The sequence below is a fragment of the Mastigoproctus giganteus genome, chromosome 14 (genome assembly GCF_048544385.1).
Source record: "Mastigoproctus giganteus isolate SK-2022 chromosome 14, ASM4854438v1, whole genome shotgun sequence".
NCBI classification, from domain to species: domain Eukaryota; kingdom Metazoa; phylum Arthropoda; class Arachnida; order Uropygi; family Thelyphonidae; genus Mastigoproctus; species Mastigoproctus giganteus.
In genome coordinates, this window is record NC_143588.1 from 52855275 (window position 1) to 52874425 (window position 19151).

A 19151-nucleotide genomic window follows, 5' to 3' on the forward strand; every position below is an offset into this window, starting at 1 on the left:
GAGAGCGAGAGGATAGAGATTTGGTATATACCTAACTTAGTCTCAGCTGTGTATAGAGTAATGTCAGGAATGTTGTCAATAAAATGGCTGAATTTGAACTCCTAGTTTGGACAACTAAATGCTGATATAATAGGGCTAACAGGAAATTCGTGCCACCCAGAAATTGGTGACGACGAGTTATGCTATGATGTGTACAATGTATTTAGGAAAGATAGGGATGATTGATGGTGTGGAGGGGTCATGCTTCTTATCAAAAGTAGCCTGAGCATGAAAAGAACTTTTGCTGAATCTGAAGTTACATTTGCCAAATAGTATCTGTGTGGTATGAGTTAGTCGGAAGCAAAGGAACAATGAGTGGGAGTAATCTACAGACCAGAAGATTGTGAAGTATATGATGACAGTACAGTCTTTACATGCATATGGAATGGGCAAGCATACAAGAATGTCTTATTATGGGTGACTTTAATGTGCTGCAGATGGATCAGTATAAGTGGGAGGGAAACTCATGGGGTAAAACTTTTTTAAATGAACTAGTTGATTATTATTTATACCAGCATGTTAGAGAAAGTTCTATGGGCGAGAATATCCTTGACTTTATTTTTAATGAATCAGATGACATCACAAGGCTTCAAATACAGGAACCATTGTCAGGAAAGGATCATGCAATCATCAGTTGGAAGATGAAGAAAGATAGTAATAGTAATCGTGGCATGTGATGCAAGAAAGCAAGTGTATGAGCTTATGTAGCATCAGCCAAAAAAAAAAAAATTCACGCAACCATTCCCTCTAAATGTTTGTCCAGTACCTGATTAAATTTATTTAACCTATCAACTTCCACAACAACAGATGGAAGTTTGTTCCAGCAATTAACGGCCCCGGGTGCCAAGCGTTCCGTGGCCAAGCGATTCTAGTGCGTTTTCCAAAGCGTTTTTCTACAGAGAACATTTGAGCGAACAGTTTCTATTTTAGTTTGAAAAACCGTTTTCTTGATTTCTATAGCATAGTAGCTCTCTCGCACTACAAGAAGTAGGCAGAAGCCCAGAAAGGGAAACCACCTTTCTGTTTCGTTCTATTAGTACTAACTTACTAACCCAGCCGCTTGGTCACCTCGTAGCACTGCTCCTGCCTCCCCGTGGCGGGGCCGGAAACCTGGGTGGTAAAGATAAACCCCCAGGGCGAAAAGGAGCTATCATGGATTCAAACAATTTTCCACCCTTAGAGCCTTCAAGCTCAAGACAAGAATCCTGTCATGATAATATTAATCAACCAAAAAGGCTTCGAACTGAAGCACAGCGTCCAGACATCCCAAATTTTCTTGTGATACACTCTCTGTCCACGCAGCCCGTGGGCAAGTTATCACCATTTATGATTCAAAGACATCTAGAATCTATTGCAGGCTTCACCAAAAATGGTGAAGCGACTACAATCAGGAGATCTCCTGGTTGAAACAGCCACATCCAAACATTCTGAGTGGCTATTAAAAACAACTACATTTGGTGGATTACCAGTGTCTGTCACTCCTCACAATACCTTAAATTTATCTAAAGGAGTCATCACAGAATGGGACTTAATTACAGTGTCTTAGGAGGAATTAGTCCAAGAACTTAGCCATCAAAAGGTAATCGCTGCTAAAAGAATTATGACAAAAAAAGATGGAAATCTCATTCCAACTCGTTCCATCATTTTAACTTTTAGTACTCCTGATTTGCCATCCTCAGTAAAAGCTGGATATTTAAATTGTCGAATTCGTCCATACATCCCAAATCCTCTTCGCTGTTTCAAATGCCAAAAATATTGCCATTCACAGCAGGCATGCAGAGGTGACGCCATCTGTCCTATTTGTGGAGCAAAAGATCATACACAGGCAGATTGTCCAGCCGCAATTCCCATTTGCCCCAACTGCAAAAGCAATCACCCCGCCTTTTCTAAATCATGTGAGATGTGGAAAACAGGTAAGACAATCCAAAAATACAAAGTAGAACATAAAGTCACATATCCTGAGGCACGCAGACAAATAATGTTGACCATGCCAAGTCCATCATATGCCTCTTGAACCCGCAGTTTTCATACAACTGCAATTCAAACAGATGTCTCAATACCGCCCAACGTCTCGCTAGCTAATTGGGTTAAAACAACCTTATCAACCATTGGAAAAGAAAATTCTAAAACTAAAACCAGCCATGCCACCAACACCCCAATTAGTATCCCAACTGATACTGTGACAGTCTCAAATGATGCAGAAAGATTGAAACCCAATAAAGACTCCAAGGAAACTGATCCACCAACCAACACTATGGAAGTGGATATACACCAAAATGATAAAGACCCTATCCTAGAACTCCATGCCAATGACACTATGGATACTGGACATCCATTATTCCCAAAAAAAGACAGAAAAAAATGCCCTGCACATAAAAAACAGTCAGATGAATCATCTTCAGCCAAACCAAAATAATGCCTAACATCATACAGTGGAATTGTAGAGGACTAAGCAGCCATTCTGATGACATAAGGGATTTAATCTCTCAGTTTAACCCCATAGGTATATGCCTACAGGAAACATTCTTGTCACCCCAAGTTTCGCCGAAATTCTCAAATTTTATGATATACAGATGAGACAGAAGCCCAGAGTCTCCTGCCCTTGGAGGAGTAGCCATTCTTGTAAATACTAACATACCGTCCAGACCGATCCAATTAAGAACCAGCCTAGAAGCTGTGGCAGCTCGGATTGCAGTTGGTATTTCAGTTACCATTGTTTCGATTTATATTCCACCATCTCTATCACTGGCCCAATCAGAACTTGACAACCTCATCGCACAACTTCCAACTCCAATTTGTCTTTTTGGTGACTTTAATGGACACCATCCATTGTGGGGATCAGCTACAATGGACAGAAGAGGCAAGTTGATCGAGGAATTTATATATAATAATGACCTAAATTTATTAAACTCTGGATCTCCTACCTACATCCACCTACCTACAGGATCTACTTCTCAAATTGACTTGTCAGTTTGCTCACCTTCCATCTTTCCAATCATGACATGGTTTGTATTAACTGATCCTTTTAGCAGTGATCACTTTCCGATCATTTGCTCCTTACAAACAGGAGTAACACCAAATCCTGATAAACGATCCTCTTGGAAGTTTAAAAAGGCGAACTGGGATGGCTATTCTGCTCAAATACTTCTAGACAGACTTTACGTTAAAAAAGAACCCATTGATGATGTAAATACTTACATCACCAATCAGATTCTGACTGCAGCAAATACCTACATTCCAAAATCCAAGACATATCACAATCACCGAAATCACTGGTGGAATGCAGATTGCTTCACTGCCAAACAGGAAAAAAACCGAGCTTGGAATAATTTCCGTAAGAATCCCACCACTAATAACCTCATTGCTTATAAAAGGTTTAAAGCAAAAGCAAGGCAGATTAGACGGAAAGCGAAATGAGACTCGTGGATTGCTTTTGCCTCAACAATCACAAAAGACACCGACACACGCCTCATCTGGAAAAAAATACAGGCACTGAATGGGAAATTCGCTCGTATGCCCTCTCCAATACTTCATTGGAAAGGGAAAGATCTATCTACAGCTGAAGAAGTTGCTAATGCACTTGCTGAATCATTTGCTACAATCTCTGCTTCTGCCTCCTATGGGTCAACATTTCAGAACATCAAAGCTAGTGCAGAACGATATAAAATCAACTTTTTCACGCACCGTTCTTTCCCGTACAACCAACCTTTACATTCATAGAACTTCAAGAATCGTTAAACAGATCTTCAAACAGTGCTGCAGGCCCAGATGGAGTTCATTATGTTATGCTGAAGCATTTAATTCAAGAAGATTTGAGTACCATGTTAATCTTTTATAATCGGATATTCTCTGAAAATGCCTATCCTTCTTCCTGGCGTCATTCTTTCATTATTGCTTTACCAAAACCAGGAAAAGATCATTCCTGTGTTGAAAACTATAGGCCAATATCTCTTACGAGCTGCCTGAGTAAAATTTTCGAAAGAATGGTTCACACTAGGCTTACTTACATCCTGGAGTCACAAAATCTCCTTCCAGATCATCAGTATGGCTTTCGGAAGAATAGATCAACGCTGGACGTGCTTATCAAAGCCGAATCTCATATCCGCAATGCCTTCGTCATGAAACAACATCTAGTCATGGTCAACCTAGATCTTGAAAAGGCATTTGACACTACATGGCGTCATGGGATTATTATGGACCTTTACCACTTGGGGTTTAGGGGCCATTTGCTGAAAATAATTCAAAATTTTCTGCAATTGCGTTCTTTTCAGGTCCGATATAAAAATGTACTCTCTGCATCCCACACTCAGGAAGAAGGAGTCCCGCAGGGATCGATACTTAGTCCAACACTATTTTCAATCCGAGTTAGCAGCATAACACGAGACATCCCAAAAACTGTTGAAACTTACATGTACGCAGATGACCTTACAATTTCTTGTCGATCTCAAAGTATGCACACCATCGAACGGCAGCTCCAACTTGCCATTACCAAAATACAATCGTGGACTTCACGGAATGGCTACAGACTATCAGAAAAGAAATGCACTCTCACCCACTTTTGCAAGAAACGAGCTCTCCATCCCGATCCGGAATTACAAATAAACAATATTCCAATCCCGCTTGTAAGTACCGTTAAATTCCTTGGAGTGATATTAGATAGCAAGCTGAATTTTCAAGCTCACATCTCTCATTTAAGAAATACATGTCTAAAGCATCTGAATATACTGCGATCAGTCTCGGCTATGTCATGGGGCGCTGATCGGTACACACTATTGCACCTTTATAGAACTTTAATCCGGTCACGGCTAGATTATTGTTGTCCGGTGTATGACTCTGCCAGGAGCACTACTTTACAACGTCTAAATATTGTCCAGCACAGTGCTCTCAGGACTGCGTTGGGCGCTTTTAAGACTTCTCCAATCCAGAGTCTCTATATCGAAGCACACGATCCTCCATTACATCTTCGTAGGAAATCATTACTGCTCCACTATGCTGCTAAGATTCAGAGTCTTCCATCTCACCCCCAGTTGGGAGTATCTTTATAATACTCGGTGGGATTTGATATATGACAGCAAGCCAAATGAAAACAGACCTGCTTCACTAAGGATTAAAGATCTTTCTCAGAGTTGGAATATCAATTTAAGCGATATTTTTCAGAACACAACTGCACCTGTTCCACCTTGGACATACGTTTCTTCCTCCCACGATACACATTTTTTGGAGTGGGGAAAGAATACTGTACCTTCCTTTAATATCAGGCAGTTGCACTTAGCTCACACTGCTCTGAACTCCCATGCCTGTAAAGTCTATACTGACGGATCCAAAACAGCTACTGCGGTTGGTGCAGCTGCAGTTTTTCCTTCTCTAACGGTTACTGCTTCACTACCATTAGTCTGCAGTGTCTTCACAGCCGAATTATATGCCATCAAATTAACACTCAGTAAAATTATTGAACTTTCCATCTCACCTGTCATAATTTACACTGACTCGCTCAGTGCTGTTTCTGCCATAAGGAAGAATTTTTCATCTTCTCATCCTACCTTGAAACACATTCATTCTCAGCTATTTTCCTGCAGTGTCTAATCAATCAATCAGTTTTTGCTGGATCCCTGGCCATTCTGGTATTCCGGGAAATGAAAGTGCGGATCTTGCAGCTAAAAATCCTCAACCAGCTGGCCCAGAACATCCTCAGGTTCCTTACACTGATTATAAGCCTGTTATTCGCAAAGCAAGTTACGACAATTGGTCACAGATCTGGAAAAGAAACACCAACAATAAACTTTACCAGATAAAGCAAGAACCAAAGCTGTGACTCTCAGGCTTTCGACAAAACAGACGAGAGGAAGTAGTACTGGCAAGACTCAGAATTGGACACACTCATCATACTCATCTGTTCCTGCTACTGGGAGAAGATCCACCCTAGTGTTCATCCTGTGACAGTCAACTTACTGTTAGGCATTTCCTCTTTGATTGTCCCCTATATTCAACCATACGGTCAAACACTTTTCCGTCAGTCTCTAGGTTGAACCTCTCACATGATTTAACTCATATCCTGGGAAATGAAGCAAACATAAATGAACTTGTAATATTTTTAAAACGTATTGGCCTATATAGGAGTATTTAATTTAACATCAACAGTGTTATATTTCGACTAAATAAACTATGAGCAGACACAATTTGGCCTCAGTAGCCCTTGTGTCGTTAAGCTAAATAACAACAACAACAACCAGCAATTAACCACCTGCTGGCTAAAGGCAAATTTCCGCACATCTATTCTACATCTGTCTTTCCTCAATTTGAATTTAAGCCCCCTTAGGTTCGTAATCTGAACAAGTCGAAGAATCCCATCAGAATTGAGCATGCTCAACCCATTCAAGGCCTTATACACCTCAATCAGATCACTTCGCAGGTGCCTAGTCTCCAGCCGCTGCAATTTGCAGAACTTAAGCCTCTTGGTAAGAGGATTCTTCACCAATCTTGTTGCCCTTCTCTGTACATGCTCAAGCAAATCTACTCAAGGCGTGGCCTGACCATTGCCTTATACAGAGGGACAATCACCTCCTTTTCCCTGCTAGCAAAATTCCTATATATCATTGACAAAACCCCATGACCTGCCTGCAACCCGTCTGCATTGCTCAGAAAACTTCATATCTGACTGCACAATTACTCCCAGGTCTTTTTCGTTTTCTACCACTCTAAGTGTAGTACCACACAGTTGGTACATTCCTCTGTGGTTACTTCTACCCATATGCAGTACTTTGCATTTGCCAATGTTAAACTTCAGTTGTCACTTCTCAGCCCATCTGCCTAACTTTTCCTGTTGCAGTAGCATAGTGTTTACACTGTCATTAACAAACTTGCCAACCTTTGTATCATCGGCAAACTTGGACATTAAGCCTGATATACTTTCATCGATGTCATTGATAAATACACAAAACAACAACCAGCACTGAACCCTGGGGGACTCCACAAATAACATTAGTCCATGTAGAGCAGTGTCCATTTATTACCACTTTCTTCCGTCTCCCACTCAACCATCCATTTATCCATTGCAGCAACTTGCACGTAATGCCATACCACTCCAATTTGTACAGCAGCCTTCCATGTGTAGCAGTGTCAAAAGCTGTCCTGAAATCCAAGTTTATGATATCAAAATTATTTTTTGCATCCTTTGTGACCACATCGTAGTATACAGTCAAATTGGGTATTTAAGACTTCCCCTTAACATACCCATGCTGTGTCTGAACTATTACTTCAGTCCTGTCTAGGTGATCCTGTCTCACCTCTTTAAACAGTGACCATTATTTTCCCCAGAAGAGAAGTTAAAGTAACAGGTCTATAATTATTTGTCACCCTTTGTACCCCTTTGCGAATTGGGGATACATTTGCACATTTACAGTCCATGTGGATCTCCCCTGACTCATAATTATGGCTAAGGCTTTGCTCACTTCCTTTCTGCCTCCTTCAATATAACTGGTTAGATTTCATCTGTCCCGGGTGTGTGTGTTTTTTTTTTTTTTTTTATGTTTAACTTCAACAATTTTTCCTCCACTTTGCTCTCAGTTATTACAAAATCACTTAGTTCCCTGATAGAGGACGATAAAGTTCTGGCATTCATCTCCTTGAATAACTCCTTGTGTGTGAATGTAGATACAAAATACTCATTCAGTTTATCAGCTACTTGAACAGGATCATCAGTAGTCAAACCATCTACATTAAGTGGACCAATCTGATTCATCCCCTTCCTGCTAGAGTTTACAGAAGTAAAGAACTCTTTGGCGTTTTTCTTTGCATCCTTTGCCGTAGGTTTCTCGGAATCTGCCTTCGCCTGCCTAACCTCCTTTGTGACTTGATTACAGACTAGCTTATATCGACTAATAATTTATATGCATCCCATGCATTTTTCTCCTCTGCCAAGCCTTGTTAATTCATCTGACATCCATTTAGGCCTCAACCTTGAACAGTATTTCTTAGTTAGTATGAAAAGCCTAGTAGCCTCCAAGATTAAGTCCCTGAAGGCTTCTCATTTAGCATTCACTGTTGGTTACATCATCAGTTGATCCCACTGTGTAGAATTTAAAAACTGTCTGAGGCTACTGTAGTCACCTCCACGAAAACAAAAACCCTTCCCTTTACCCTTGATGGTAGTTACATCTTTAAGTAAATCCCAGTCTTGTGATCACTGTCACCTAGCAGTTCCTTTATCTGTAAATTCTTCATGCATGAATAATTACTGCTGTTAATCAGATCAAGAATATTACTCCCTCTGGTTCCCCGTCGAAGATGTTGCTGTAGAAAACAATTCTCCAATAAGTCCATAAAAGTCTTACTAGCATGCAAGCAACCAATCCACAAGTTTCAGTCAATATCTGGAGGAAAGTTAAAATCCCCTATCACGACATTGTGATTTACTGGCCCATTCTATTTCTCTGCCCAACTGTTCATTGTACACATCAGTCATTAGTCCTATAACACACTCCTTGATAGAGAAGGTGACCCCAAAAATTCAGTGAGGCAGGCCCATGCCTCACCAGGCAGAAGGGGGTGGCAGGGTGTAGGAGAAAGGAACCAATCTCCTTCCCCCTGCCGGGGAGGAGAGTAAAAGAAAACCAGGCTAGAGTGCTAGGTTTGATTGCCAATATGGTTTGTGTCAGTAGAGTTGCTGGTGTCTCCAGTGTCTGGGTTTGGAGTCTTGAGTGGGATCACGTACCGGTTGATCTTGCCTGCAGATTCAGTTGCAGATATCAGTCCGACGGATCTTGAATGGAGGAAGTGAATTTCAGTTCAATTGAGTTTCAATGAGGTTAGCGGTTGATACTAATGGTGAGGGGTGCTCAGAATCTGTTTAAAGTTATTGACCTTGGTGGTTTAGGCTCCTTAATGTTCTTCGGCTATTGAAGACATCCTGTGCAAAAGTGGTGAAGTATTTATAATTTTCATGGGTATGAATTAATATATGTTCTTGGTCTTTTGGCAAATTAATAATCTTTGTGATCAGAATAGTTTAAGTCTTCATAGTCAGGACAGTCATACGTTATATGGTGCCAAGATTCGTCAGTGCCCCAGTGGCATTGTGGATCATCTGTGATGCCCAGAGACATTAATTTTTCTTGTATTGACCCATAGCCTGTGGGGAGGTACATTATGTACAAGCCAGGAGAAAACCAGCTTGGGGCTTTTGGGAACGTGAACTGCCAGGGATGAAATTCTTTGTAATTGCTCCCTTAGTGGATGTCGTCCTTCTGTCCTGCCATACCTGCTGAAGGTGTGCAAGAAGGCGCCTTTTCTCTGTCTTGCGATTGATTGCTGGGTTGGTGGTGAATCCAGTGGTGGTAGTGGAGATTGCTTTGGACAGATGATACAACATGCCACATCTAATTATTTCAAGGTTTAGAGGGAGGACTTGGAGAGCAGGAGTGCTCACATTCCAACAGGTTCTGGTGATGGTAAGAAGTTTTCTCAGCCAAGATTGTCAGGTTGTGCTGGGTAGCCCACTCCTGGAGGAGCCAGAGTGCTTGGTTAGCAGAAATTTCAAGCTGGGCTCTTAAGCTGGCAGGCATGGAAAGGATCGCGTCTGCATAGGTTTGGGACTTAACATGCCCAAGATCTTGATTTAGGAACTCATTCAGGACCATGTCTAGAAAGTTGGTCCTAGTACTGAGCCCTGTGGGCTATGTACATAAATGATAGGCTTATGACAAATTGACTTATGATGTGGTTGTTGGAACAGAACTCTGTTGTAATTCGAGTAGTGCCGTATATGTGGTTAGTGGGTGATACGGCACATGCGCGGGTTGTGTATTTTTAGTGCTCTGTTTAATCAAAAATTTGTGTGTTTAGTTGTCAAAGTGTGATGAATTTTTTGTACATCTATACTTGGAATTTTGTGAGCTCTTGGATGAACATGTCATTTCTGCAATGAAGTTAAGAGGTAACTTTTTAATTGTATTTATAATTTTAATGCTGGATACACCAAGTTTCAATGTACATGGTATATACTTGCTCAGAAGCTTATATAAAGCAGTCACTAAGACCTTTGAACAGGAGTCATTTGGTACCTACTTCAAGGTCGTTTTGACAAAGGAACTCCCACAGAGACTTGAACCGTAAACATTGTTGTAAGCAGACAATTGTTTCCCTGCCCCAACAAATTTCACTGTCACAAATAACACCGTTAAAGTTATAGAAACTCTGAGATCAGGAACTCTAGTGTGTTAGAGTTTCTCGGGAAAAAAGCAAGCATTTGTCATAACCAAGGATGAGGAGAACGGAGACCTGCCTGATCTGCAAGAATCAGGTAAAAATATATGTTTTTCTGTATAAGCTGTAAAATGGAATATTGTCTCAAATGTCCCTCAGTGTCACATAGTACATTTAAGAAAATGAAGCAAGATAAAAATGAATGGATTTGTGCTGACTGTACTGCAACAGAGATAAACCGAACCAGGAAAATATCTGATAAAAAACGAAAAGAAGCGCTCTCTAAGATTATTAATGAATTATCAGATAAAGTGTCTTTCGAAGAATCAGAGATAGAAATCCTTGGACCCAAACTCAATCTACAAGATGCTATTTGTACAGACACTGTGCATAATTAATCAGATTTGTTCAGAGCAAAACTCGTCAATAAGTCGAAGCAACACAAATCATCATGATTTGAAATCCCATATAGATGAGTTACAAAACAAACTAGATACGGACATTACCAACCAGGACCTTTTAAAACAGCAAATTCGGAAGATATTAACAACTCAGCAAGAACTCATGAGTTCTGAAAAAGAAAAACAACGGAACGAAAAACTCGGCGAACATGTTACCACAATCTATAATTTGATGTGTATGTCAAGGAACAACCATGCTTTATTTTGCAATGTGCATGGAATGGAACTTAAATCAAAAGGGGTAGACACTTTCAATAACAGACCATCTGAACATAGCACCATGAATGAAAATTCTGATATAAATAACATGGTCAGTAAACAACTTCTGTCGCCAGATGTTCCATCTAATGTAATTTCAAAGAATATTAATAACGCTAAATCGATCCTCCCTGCGGATACTTTCAGCAACTGTCAGAATGAAGCAACCATGTTAATCGGTTGCAAAACACTGAGGTGTATCAGGGGTGAGATAAGTTTTTCGTAGTAAAGTTTGTTGGAACCGTCGTCTGCCAAAGACAAATTAGCTGTTTCCCAGGCCAGGGGCATTAATAATGCAATGATCCAAACTGATGTCTCTTTGCCAGGAATAGTGTCAATGGCCACACTGTCCATACAGGACAACCCAAGGCCAGAAATCCAGAATGAGTCACTAAGTAAGTCTGTCGCAGATGAGTTGCAAAGCAATTTCTTACCTGTGTTAATAGATAAGCCGATGTCTGCTCTTAATGATCTGGATACTAAATGCAAATCAAAACTGGATTCTTCAAAACTTAACTTTTCCAAGCAAAATGAATCAGTTAACAGAATCAACATTCAATTCACCCCCCTCCCCCAACCAGCAGAGTTAGATATTTTGACCTCACACAATCCTGCTGAATTTCAATGTTGCCCAAATACTCGGGGAGCCAATAACCTTTCAGATGAACCTCAATTCCCTAATGTAGCAATCAGTGAAGTCACAATCATGAATTCATGTCATGCAGCTGAACAGACATGCGATCCACAAGTAGTGGCCCACCAAATTAGCATCCTACCTCCAAAATTGACCTCAGTTTTACATCTGTGCTGCTGTCTGAAAGCAGCAACACCTCTACCTTCATGGACAAAAATCTAGGCAGACATTGCTCACCTGTCATGAACAAACAATCTTGGGCTGAAATCATTGCTACCTGTTCAGTTTCATCTCCTCAATTGAAAGCTAATCAGAACCTTTATTTCTCCAGGTCACCCTTTCAAATTAAGAGTCACCCTGCCAATATCAAGGAGAAGTGTCAGATTAGGATTGGTACCTCTACGTCTTCTATTCTGAGATCAATGAGCAAACCTCCCAGCACAGATGCCTTTTCATTTCCCGATTGGAGCTACTGACAACTGCTGAGGATATTGAGGTGGCAATGAATAAAGATCTGCATACGCAAATTTACTCAAGAAAATGCCGAATTACTTGTCCTTTAGAGTAGTTTGTGAAAGTCGGGCATTCAGATCTGTTGCATCCACATCTGTGTGACTAGTTGGCACTCTAATCAGGCCTTTTTAGGAATCAAAAGACCCAAAACCATCCACTTCAACTTCATCTTGTGAGCAAAACCGAAGGATGATATGGCTCCCCTGCATGACTAACTGTGTGACTGCACTAGTGTCTCTCAACTGTCGAAAACCGCTGAACCACATGTCCAACTCCAATCACTTTCTTGCCCCAGCAACTGCTTATAAATGTACTGATGTGACACCTCATAATCCTGCTTTTCAATCACTTTCAATTAGCAGTATAATTTCCACTAGGCCTAATCTGTTGAGGTGTTCAAAAGCATCGACAAATAGATCAGCACTTATAAAAATTCCCTTTCAACTCGCCCTTAGAGTTTTCTACCAAAATGTCTGGAGCCTCTGAAATAAGCTTGAAACCCTCGAACAACTCTTGTCCAACAGCATGGATGTAATTTTTATATCAGAAACATGGCTTGAACCTGACCAGGAGTCAATAACCTGTGCCCCAACTGCTGGATTTTCATCGTACTTCACATCAAGATCTCAATTTGGTGGTGGTGTTGCCACCTTCGTCAAAGATTTCAACCTGAAATTTGTGCACGTCACTTCTAGCATCTCCCTATTTTATGAAGCAGTACTCGTGACTGTGAAGTTTAATCGATTTAGCGGCAATCTACATATCCCCAGCTCCAGATATTTCAACAATTGACGATGCTACTGGCTGGATAATGAGTAAGTTACACACTTCTGCTACTCACATTCTCTGTGGTGATTTTAGCCTTCTACCCCATCTGAGCCCTCTCCTTCAACAACTAATGAACAATCTCTGTCCATTAAAGTTTACGATTATGAATGAGGATCCAAAGAGAAGCACTAATCGTCTTTACTTGATTCTATGTTCTGGCATTTTCAGAGTCGACATTCTACCAGAAACTTCCTTCAAATCAGATCACGACACAATTGCATTACTTCTTGTTCTGCCTATGCCCAGCTTCAATTGCCATAATACTGTAGAAAAGAAAATCATATTTTATCCGACTTTTCTGGATCCCAATAAGTGCCTTGAGGCAGTGCAGTATATTCCATGGCATGTGCTTGATGGATGTGAACCAATTCTCGAAGTTGATCTAATCACAAGATGGATAAATACAGTCACCCTCTATGCATCAGCCAAAACCGTACACATTTCTTCAAGGAGTAGAGCTTGCTGGACCAAAGATCTAGCATGCAGTTTCCACAACAAGCAGTACCTTTACAGGCAATGGAAAATCTCTGGCACAACCCAAGATCGGATCCTATATTCCAGAGCAAGAGCTATTTTCAACAGACTCAAGATATCAGCCATAAAGAGAAACACCAGTGCTACCTTGTCTAAAGGAAAAGTGCTATACCCATCCAGACACAGTCTCATTAATTCAAATCTTGATCTAGATAATTGGATGGATGGACTACATTTCAAGATTTAAACAATTTCTCTTCTGCAGAAATTCCTCTCCAAAACTCTCAATTTGCCCTTACTGATGACCTTTCCATAATTTCCATCATAAGACAGCAACTGATATTTGCTATTAACTCCCTGCATCCATCTAGTACCACCGGCCGAGATAAGATACCTCACTTCATAATTAAGTGCCTTAGCCCCTACATCCTAGATGCATTGCTCTCAATCTACAACTCAGTTCTTTCCACACGAGTTTTCCCTGCTCAGTGGAATGAATACTCTGTGCGTCCACTGCCTAAGGTTAAAGCACCAACAAGCCTAAAAGATTTCAGACCAATCTCAACTTCTTCCACCCTTCTCAGACTTCTTGAAAAGGTACTCCTTCCAGCATTAAACAAACAGCTGATGCCACGGAAACCAAAACAGTTCAATTTTGCAGTCGCAAATAGATCAAACATAACAAACTCGTGGCCGCACGGACATCAATTCTTCAAGGCTTCGAAACTAAATCTGAATTAGCTATTGTGTACGCTGATATTGAAGCTGCTTTTGACAGCCTAGACATGACAGCCCTTCTCAGTCTTCTGCAATTCTTCTTCAGGATTAATGGAGACCCACTAGCTTTCTTCACTGCCTTATTGAGAAATAGAAGTGTCCACCTCACAATGAAGAAGACCCACTTTACAAGAAAAATCAATGCAGGAGTCTCACAAGGTGGCATCCTGTCTTGCCTTCTTTTCTCAGCCATTCTAATTCCTAGGTGCCTCCGTAGCCAGGTGGGAAGGAGCAGCAGTGCGTAGCACACGCTTCTTGATTAGACCGGGGTTCGAGCCCGTCACCACCAAATACGGAGGATGTGGAAAGGTCAGGGAATGACCACCGCATATCCTGGAGCAATATGGCCTTAGTTGCTAATGCTCCTAAAAACCAAACAAACAACAACAACATTCTAATTCCTTTCATGCATCCCCGTGATGATGCTCTAATATATGCTGACGATATAAAGTTTCTTACCTTAGTCTGCAAACCCAATGGCAATTACATCTTCAATCACAGAGAACTTACCGCTCTTTCAACTTACTTGAAGATGTTTGGGATAAACCTTAACCCTTCAAAATCTGCAATAATGATTTACTCATTGAAACAGCAACCAACAGTAATTCAACCATCAGTTTTGGGTACTCTCCTCCCAGTGGTTACCTGCCATAAGGACCTCGGTGTCTATTTTGATCTGAAGCTGAAATTTAATGTTCATACAGAATACCTCCGGAAGCAATTTAATATCCTACGCTGGAGAGTGGAGCAACACTTACTTCATTCCAACGATGCCGCAACCACTACCAGATATCTTCAAACCACTGTTTATCCGGTTATTTTATACGCTGCTGAAATTTGGGCATCTGCGTTGCCCTCATTTCAAACTGGTGTTCTCTTGTGAATACTGGACCCTGAAATGGGCCACAAATAAGCATCACCGACCCCCTCAATTGAGAACAACTGACATGGCCCAGCAGCTAAGTGTACCTAGGCTCCCGAGGTTAATCGACAGCAGGCATTTAATGACTACGTTAAAAATGTACATAGGAGTGATAAATGCCCCAAACATCTGGGATTTCTGTCAGTGGCACAATCCTCTGCTATCCTTGAGGTCAGACCCCACAATGATCCTCAAATACAACCAGTAGAAACTGTAATTGTTTCCTACCTGCCCAGGCACTCCCTAAAATTCAGGCACTGCTCCATCTTGGAGTTAACCTGCAGAAAATGGCTACTGACAGCAAATACCGTTGCATTTCCCTGGAGTGGATCACATCTGTTGAACTGGGATAAATTCTTCCAAATTGTGTTACGATGTTCACTTCTGTTTCTCTTTATATTTTCCCATTTATTATAATTTCATTTTTACCTGTTTTAATTTTTGTGTAACTCTTAATTTCTCAAGTAACTTATTTTTACCAGTTTTATCACAAATATAATGTAAAATGTTTCTAGTACATGTACCATACTTAGCAGCAATAAAGAAATTTATTAAGGTTATTCTTATTATTATGTTTTTTTGCCTTGTGGGCAATGTTCACCTCAACCTGCATTCAGTAAGCTGATTGTTCGTACCTTATCAGAGTTTTAAAATGTACTTGGCTGCAGTATGTTACAAGACATATATGCACTTTGGAATATAAACTAGGCACAAGCTGATCACCATTAGAGGGAATAGGGGCCCCTATATGTTATTCTGGATTTTGCAGCCTGCACAACATGGAAACTGATGTATGAACACAATACTACAGACAAAACACACAAGTAATTGGGGAAAGTCAAAAGTTTCAAATGTGTTTAAAAACTAGCAATAACATGTACAAGTTGGAAAGGTTTTGTTAATGATAAAAACATTGCTTTGAAAGCTTAAATGTATTTTGTGTATTTATTTTCATTTTTAACCAATATAGTGTAGTGCATTTTAACATTGTTTTTATGTTTTATGTAACGTCTACATTGAAATTAAGGTGTATTAAAATTCTCTAGCTATGCCATTTTGCTCTTGTTCTGTGTGGTTGGTATTTATGAAAGAAATGTTTTTTTTGTCAACACTCAAATGCTCTTTCATGGGTAATATTGCACTTATATTTAACTTAGCGTAGGTATAGTATTGCAGCTGAACAAACTGACTTTTTTGAAAATATTCATTCAGCTAGTGTTACTTAAACTTAAATTCCACTAGTATTTTATTAAGCAGTTAGATAATAATAATGGTACTTTTTGTGTGGTTTTTCCAGATAGCTAAAATAATTTAAAATGTTTTATTTTTAATTTAATAATTAGGGTTTTTTTTTTTTTTTTTTTTTTTCTCTCTCTCTCTCTCAGGAAAGTGAATTTTTGAAGGATATCATTGCTCGTCCTTGGACTCTTTCTACTAGCCAAACTCCACATACACAGCTCACATCAGGACCTGATGCAAATCTAAAGCAGTTCACTGATAAGGTTTGGTTCATTTATTTGTATTGTATATCTATCAGAGCATTTCAAAACTTAAGTTTCTGAAAAATCTGATTGGGATTTAAATCTGATCATTGGGTATTTGGGCATGAACAGTCTTGCATAGGAGACAAAAACTGCTGTTTCCCTGTTTGAAAAACAAATAAGTTGGTAATGCATGCAGTGCATTACATTTCATGTTCATTAGCAAATAGTAATAAATAATTCATGCTTTATAACAAAAAATAAAGCAATAAGCAACAACTTTTATGTGCAAACTGAAAAAATTTTGTTTCTGTACATCTGCCATATTGCCCATTCATTCTTCCAACCAGCACTTGGCAACAAATATAAATCCAGTGTATCAGCTACAATATATGGTTTATGGATAGCCTATGTGAAATATATGAAAAAAATAAATAATTGCCAAATTTCTATTGATCTGATTTTAATGAAATTTTGGAAGGGTTGGAAAATTGTTTTACAAAGCAAAATATAGATTTAAGGAAAATCCATCAACTGGGAGTTGAATTATTATATGCAGATGGATGAACAAAGAAATAATGATTGTCATTTCTATTGGTCCAGTTGTAATGAAATTTGGGATAGCTTGAGAAATCTTTCTAAAAGCCCCAAATATAAAATTTCATGAAAATCCATTCACTGGATGTAGTTACACATGGATGGATAGACAAAGAAATAATGGTTGAGATTTCTATTTTTCTGATTTTAATTGAATATGGAATGATCCTATACATTATTCTAAAAGGTCAAAATTAAAATTTCATGAGAATGGAGAAAAAAAAAAAAATAAATAAATAAATAAAAATATAATAATTGTCAGTTTTCTGTTGGTCTGATTTTGAAAATTGGGATAGTGCTACAAATCTTTTTAAAAGGTCTAAATATAAAATTTCGTGAAAGTCTGTCCACTAGGAGTTGAGATTTGTATATGCAGTTGGATGGAGAGATGAGCAGGCATGGTAAAGACAATAGGTATACTAATGTGCTTAAAAAAGGCATCGAGCTTTATTGCATTTTTATAAACAACATAGCATTGATCATAAGGCACAGGGTTTGAGAGCTGGATAAGTGATTATACCTTTGTACAGTAGACTGTCAAAATAACGGCACCCCAAAAAATGGAACATTTGATCTACTGACATATTAGCTAATGGTATAAGCGGAAAAAGAAAATGGCAAGTCACTTGATTACTGTATTTGTTTAAGTTCACCATTTTAAAAGTGAATTCTGTTCTGATATCATGGATTATACATTGTCTTACATTTATTTTAAATTAAAAACTCCTCATTGTGGTTCCTATTGTTAATAAACCCCATATATAGAATAAAAGAAGAACAGTATTAAAGCTTAGTGATAAACTTGATATAATAATAGAATGAAAGTAAGTAGGAATGTATTAATGGCAGAATATAACATTGGATCATCAACATGTTTCTTTTTTATGGGCATTTAATAAAATTGCATTCTTATTCTCTCTATTTCTTATTTAGCCTCATTATTTTTGCATTAAATATATCAGAAATAAAACTTTCTAGATAACAGAAAAATTGAAATAAAGGCATCTTGAATCCCTGAAGGTGCCATTGTTGTGAAAGTCTAGTGTAGTAGCTAATTGAGCTTAAATTATTTTTTTTAATGTTATAAAAAAAAATTCTCATGAGTATCCTGAAATGAAACTAAACAACAGGCACATTTGAATGACATTAATTAAAATATTGTGGAATTTGTGTATTAGTTATGATGCAACTACTGTTACTGCATTCTTATTTTGTTTAAGTATATCAAAATGCCAGTAAGAATAAATTGAGGGGTGGGGTCAGAAAAAAGTTTGCTCATATAACTATTTCACTATTAATTTTATTAATAATTAATATATGCCTACTCTACAAAAGTACTGCGTATGGTAGCAGTAACCCAAGAGAAACATACCAACTGTGGTACTACACTCAGGGAGATGGAGAATGAAAGAGACCTGGTGGGGGGGGGTAATTGTACAGTCAGATATGAAGTTCTCTGAGCAGTGCAGATAGGTTGACAGAGCAGGTCATGGAGTTTTGCAATGATATATAGGAATTTTGCTAGCAGATACAAGTAGGTGATTATCCTTTTGTATAAGGCAATGGTCAGGCCACACTTGGAGTACTGTGTACAGATTGGAAGCCTCATTCTAAGATGGATGTAGCGTTGTTAGAAAGAGTACAGAGAAGGGCAACAAGAGTGGTGAGAGGAACAAAGGGATTCTCTTACCAAGAGTGGATTAAGTTCTGCAAGTTGCAGTATCTGGAGACTAAGCACCAGTGAGGTGATCTGATTGAGGGATATAAGGCATTGAATGGTTTGAGCAGGCTCACTGCTGATGGGATACTTCCGCTTGCTCATATTAAGAACTTGAGGGGTCATAGATTCAGATTGAGGAAAGACAGTTGTAGAACAGATGTGTGGGAGTTTGCCTTTAGCCATTGGGTAGTTGATTGCTGGAACAGACTTCCATCTGTTTTTGTGGACATTGATAGCTTAAATAAAT

At 39.2% G+C, this 19151-nt stretch overlaps 1 protein-coding gene across 1 annotated transcript in view; it reads left to right on the forward strand.

The window, feature by feature from the left end:
• Window positions 1-19151, forward strand: part of LOC150075137 (carnitine O-palmitoyltransferase 1, liver isoform-like) — a 317335-nt gene that overhangs the window by 251310 nt on the left and 46874 nt on the right. Inside the window, exon 16 of the mRNA XM_090388328.1 lies at window positions 16492-16608. Within this exon, the coding sequence (XP_090244454.1) occupies window positions 16492-16608 (117 nt within the window). The remainder of the gene's footprint in view (window positions 1-16491; window positions 16609-19151) is intronic.